The 6000-nt window shown below is 37.6% G+C and overlaps 1 protein-coding gene across 1 annotated transcript in view; it reads right to left on the bottom strand.

Annotated features, from left to right (window-relative positions):
• Nucleotides 1-228: 228 nt before the first annotated feature.
• Nucleotides 229-6000, bottom strand: part of LOC124622676 — an 87572-nt gene continuing 81800 nt past the window's right edge. The window contains exons 14-15 of the mRNA XM_047148467.1: nucleotides 2562-2955; nucleotides 229-742 (exon numbers count right to left, since the gene is read on the bottom strand). Of these exons, the coding sequence (XP_047004423.1) occupies nucleotides 291-742; nucleotides 2562-2955 (846 nt within the window). The 3' untranslated portion in view covers nucleotides 229-290. The remainder of the gene's footprint in view (nucleotides 743-2561; nucleotides 2956-6000) is intronic.

The raw sequence follows: 6000 nt of genomic DNA, 5'->3' as shown, positions 1-6000 counted from the left end.
CTCTATCCGCCCCAGATTATTTTAATTAGTTTATTGAAACTATATCATTTATGAAGATATTACAGTTTTGCTCTCCACTCAGTAAATGCACTTATGGAACACTAGCTCAGTGTATCGAATTTATAAGGCAACTAGCAAAACATACCCATTAATTCCACAAAGTGGGAGCCAAGGACTGGAACACAGGATGAAAAAGGTGCCAGAGATTTCAGTAAAGTAACTTCAAAATATAATGTACACAATTTATTTTTGTGCTGTACAAAACTTTACACAAGGAAGGACTATACACTTTACATAATGCTGCACAGGCCTGACAGTTCTGTTCCACGTGTAACAGGAGGCAGCTCAGTCATCTTCAGTCCAACCAAACGAGGTTTAAGAGAAACAGGTTCAACACCAGGTGGTGGTGGTTGGAAAGTTTCACAGGTCATAACAGGCACTGTAACTGATTCTGCCTGTGCAGTAATATCAGTTGACAGTGGCCTTGTGGGTAGTGGGGAATGTGGTTCTTCTGCTGAAGTATCTCCATCACTTTCGGCCACTGCTGGTACAATAGCAGGTGCAGGCATTTTTCCAATATTTATTTTTATGCGACCTGTTGATAAGGCTGGTGGCTGAGTCGGAGCATCCTCAAACTGAACATTACCGTCTATGGTACAGGCAACTGCAGCCAGAGTAGTATCCACAACAGATGGTAAAAGTAATGGAGGTGGTGTCTGAGGACCCATATCTTCATTCATACCTGAAAGCAATTTCCTGGGATTGTAAATGTGCTTTTGATATAAATATTGTGTATAGTGCCACAAGATTCAAGGCACTAAACAATAACACAGACAACAGCAATAGTAACACATTATGTAGGAACATCAGGTCTGGTTTACTTTGACATTAACAAATCTCCAGGATATAAAAAGACTTTGGAACCAAAAATTCATGCAACAGTTTCTCAGACACCCCACTGCAATATATTGACTTACACTGCAGATTTTTTATTACCTGCTAATCCAAGTGAAGCCTTAAATTTTCCTAAATAAATGACCATTTACAATATACACAGAACAGGTCAGAGAAGACCTGTCAAGTATTGGCAAGGCTCTACATTTCCAGTTTGTTTTCCAATCTTACTTTTCTGTCTGTCACACATTTTATTTCATTGGGTAAGTGGTCCAAAATTTTGGTGGCAGCAATGTGCATTGCTTTTTGTGCTGAAGATAACCTTAACATAGATTAACATTTTTTTCTTCTTGTATTGTAATAATGTGCATCATTGTTACATCTTAACTGCAATGGATAATGTACAACAAACTTCATGAGGGATTAAATATACTGTGAAGAAGTAATCCAAATGCATAATTCAAACAGATGTCTTCAAGATGATTGTGAGTGGGCACCACATTTTATTCTTACATATTATTTTTGAGGAATGAACAATTTCTTTCTTCAGTATGAGTTGTCCCATACGATAGTGTTGAATGAAAATTAACAAAATTTTAAATTTTCACCCTAGGTTTGTTGCATTTCCCCACCATGTGTAACATTTATCACTGGTGTGGTACCTCTGGATATGAGAAATGAATATGTCATGTATTTCTGAAATGGAGGCCATTTGCAGAAAAAAAAACATTATTCGAACTGGTTACAATCCTTATGTCATCCACACAAAGAACATTCTGCTTCCTTTATGTTAGGCAAAAGGTTGTTCAAATATATTGAGAAATAATGGTGGATCTAAGACTAAGCCTTGTGTAACACCTCAAAAAATTTTTCTCCCCAGTCCGAAGACTCTCCCTTGCTTACACTGGTTGAATTTAATAAGTACATGACATCATCCATTGGTTGGCTGCACCAATTCCATAAAAACTATATTGTATAGGAGAATATCATGATTCACAGTCAAATGCTTTAGACAGGTCACAGAAAATACTAGTTGATGCTATGTTATTATTTGCTGCTTGTAAAGTGTGGTGAGTGTACATGTGAATGGCATGCTCAATTGAGCTACTCATAAAAATCCTTGAAGATGTTGTTGTTGCTTAGGTGGGATGCAACTGGCACCCAAGATAGCAAAGCGATATAACAACAATGAACGGAACAGGCGTGACCAAGAATCGATTGGTGGTCGTGACAATGAATGTCATGTACAATTAACTGCCAATCATACTGTTACTCTGATCTCATGTTTGAATTACATCACTACATTAAGCATAACTATGTGAAAGATTTGTTGCTACTGGAAATGAACACAGATTAGTAATTATTTTCCCATTCTCTTCTATGAATATGTCTTCTAAAAATATGATACTCCCCAAATAAAAAAATTAGATCAGGAGAGGTGTAAAGAATCTCGTCCTACTGTCACATTACACACACTATAGCTTGGTTGCTTAATTCAGAAATTTTTCTTTATGTTCTGCAAAATCTCCTTAAACTATTAATGACAAGCATTTCTTACAAGATCATGCTTGGGATACAAACCATCCATTATGCCAATATACAGAATCTGCAAGAGATTGCCTCATAGTAACAAAGCATAGTCATAATTAAATGGAGATTGATATTACCTTCAGTATCATCATTTTCTGTCTTCACCTTGGGTTCTGCTGTCTCCTCTGTCTGTTCTGCCTCTGCCTGTTCTGCCTCTGTACTTTCCATGGGTTCCTCCTTAACATTCAACTTCTTTACATCTTCTGCCAGGTCATTTTCACTGGCTTCATCTTTTACTTCTGCTTTAATTGTTTCTTTCTCATCAGGCTGCTCATTTTCAGAAGTTGTCTTTGCTTCGTCTGTGCATTCAGTTTTTTCAGATGAGATTTCTTCCTCCATTTTTTTGTTTTCTTCACCATCTACTTGGTCAGGCTCTTTCACTGGCTGCTCGTCTAAATTACTTGTACTTTCTTGATTTTCTGCATCCTCTGCAATAGATGATGCTTCTTCAGCTGCTGCTGCCTCTGATGCCTGTAACAATTGAAGAAGATCCTGAAGCAAACACACAAGTTGAAAATATGACCTGTGATTACCTTTCTTTGAGAGATCTCTTCTGTCTCTAAAACAAAAATTGTTGGCTTTGCATATACGCTATTATTACACTCTCTAAAAGAATTTTAACTAGGGCCTCTTTTGGCTTTCATACTACCAAAGCCACTTATCTATTTCAGTCAAGCAGGACTGTTCCAGCTTGAATGCTTGTATGTGGACAAACCTCCAGGCTAGTAGCTAAAACATGGACAGCCAGAGTGATGGGCTGCAACCTACATTATCATACTGCCCCAACCAAGAGCTCACATTTGGGGGTAGCCAGATCTCTCCTGCATATACAAAACACTTTAGTAGAACCACCTGATAGGTGTGGGTAGCTTAACTGACCTGCCCCTGCCTGTGTTATCCCGACAAATGAGTCAACATGGCAAAGTTCACACTGATGAAAATTTACACATAAAACTGAACTATTAGATATTTAAAGTGAAGCCTTGATGTGACCATTAGTAAGAAATGAAAAGAATTTGACAATTATCAATTACTATAGTCCAATTAAAATTACTTTATGATTGGCACCATTCATTCATTGGAGCTGGTTTTCTCCCCAATCTGGAGCACTTGACATCATGCCCACACTGTTCGCTGTTTGTTGTTTGTTGGCAAACTGCCACAACAGAATAGTTCACTTCCAATTCCTGTCTGGCAAAGTGATTCTCATTTAGTAGTTGTTCGCGTAAAACAGAAAAGCGTGAGTAGTGGTTGGTCTTATCAATGCACGACTTTAAACAGCCGCATTTTCAGTTGATCTTCTCTCTCTCTCTGTTAGTATGGTAAGGTATGTCGGAATCGAAATCTGTTTGGATGGTACTAAAAAATGCATGTTATTGCTTGAAATTAGCTAAGGCTGAATTTATTTCTTCACTGAATTAACGTGTGATATGTCTGTTCAAAATCTTAATTGGTTAGGTGGTGGGGGAGGTGCAAAGAAACTGTTATTGCTATATGATGAAATAAAATAATTAATATAAAACAAAGTTCTTTCACCTCCTAATGAAACATTTTTTCTCCATGAAATACACTTAATTTTTTTTATTTTCCTTTTATTTCTAACTTTACTCCTAACAAATAAACAGTTACATCCCTAACAACATATATGGGGTGAAACTGTGTGTGTGTGTGTGTGTGTGTGTGTGTGTGTGTGTGTGTGTGTGTAGCTGCATGACATTGATATACTGAATGCAAATGAGCAAAAGTATGAAGAAACTGGATTTGGATTGGAAGTACGCTCTGCCTCGCTGGATGGTGGCTTGTGGAGTACATATGTAGGCGAAAACAATTTTATCTTACAATTGCACAGTAATAACATGTAATGTGGTTCCTGTACAACACTCCAAAACAGCCAATACCACCTCAGTCTCACAATTTTAATATGTTTTAAATTTTTGGAACCTCTTATCATCTTGCACTTAAAGCATGTAACAAAGCCATTTCCGGATGCTTGGGGCAAAGTATCTGAAATTGAGACGACGACTACTACTACTACTAAATGATTAAATAACACACAGATCAATTAATAACAACATTTTGCAGTCTTCCTCTTATCTGCAATCCTCTGCACCCCTCTGCATACCCGATGATTTGCCAGATGGTTTCCAATGAGATAATTTTGTTTGTCCATGAATGATCCAGCAATCTCTAGAAAATGCCCATATCACTTTAATGATTTTCTTTCAATTGTATCTATCATTGTTTCATTTGTTCTCATTCTAGTTCTTACTTCATCATTAGTCTCTCCCTCCCCCATTTCTTGATATTCTGGTGCACTGTAAATAATCAGTTTAGACAGCTATTAGTCTTGTTTTGGGGTCAGCATTTGAAATCCCTAGTTCTGATCCATAACAGAGATTTCAACCATCAGCCTACTCACTCTTATTATTAAATATTCTAGTCACACCAAAAAAAATTCTTTACACCCTATTGCATTTCTGCCTTGTAGTATTCTGTATTTTACTTCCATACCACCCATCCACTTCATCAATATCTACCACTGAATTTTTCAACCTGTCTCATAACTGCTCCATCATTAATGTTAACTTCAAATATGGTAGTGAAGGCAGCAGAGGATCAAGTAGGTAAAAAGACGAGGGCTAGTAGGAATCCTTGGGTAACAGAAGAAATATTGAATTTAATTGATGAAAGGAGAAAATATAAAAACACAGTAAATGAAGCAGGCAAAAAGGAATACAAACGTCTCAAAAATGATATCGACAGGAAGTGCAAAATGGCTAAGCGGGGATGGCTAGAGGACAAATGTAAGGATGTAGAGGCTTATCTCACTAGGGGCAAGATAGATACTGCCTACAGGAAAATTAAAGAGACCTTTGGTGAAAAGAGAGCCACTTGTATGAATATCAAGCGCTCAGATGGAAACCCAGTTCTAAGCAAAGAAGGGAAAGCAGAAAGGTGGAAGGAGTATATAGAGGGTCTATACAAGGGCGATGTACTTGAGGACAATATTATGGAAATGGAAGAGGATGTAGATGAAGATGAAATGGGAGATACGATATTGCGTGAAGAGTTTGACAGAGCACTGAAAGACCTGAGTCGAAACAAGGCCCCGGGAGTAGACAACATTCCATTGGAACTATTGATGGCCTTGGGAGAGCCGGTCCTGACAAAACTCTACGTTCTGGTGAGCAAGATGTATAAGACAGGAGAAATACACTTCAAGAAGAATATAATAATTCCAATCCCAAAGAAAGCATGTGTTGACAGATGTGAAAATTACCGAACTATCAGTTTAATAAGTCACAGCTGCAAAATACTAACGCGAATTCTTTACAGACGAATAGAAAAACTGGTAGAAGCCGACCTAGGGGAGGATCAGTTTGGGTTCCGTAGAAATGTTGGAACACGTGAGGCAATACTGACCCTACGACTTATCTTAGAAAATAGATTAAGGAAAGGCAAACCTATGTTTCTAGCATTTGTAGACTTAGAGAAAGCTTTTGACAATGTTGACTA

This window comes from Schistocerca americana, chromosome 7 (genome assembly GCF_021461395.2).
Source record: "Schistocerca americana isolate TAMUIC-IGC-003095 chromosome 7, iqSchAmer2.1, whole genome shotgun sequence".
In the NCBI taxonomy this organism is placed as follows: Eukaryota; Metazoa; Arthropoda; class Insecta; order Orthoptera; family Acrididae; genus Schistocerca; species Schistocerca americana.
Note: the sequence above shows the minus strand (reverse complement) of the source record. Positions and strands in the feature narration are given on the sequence as shown.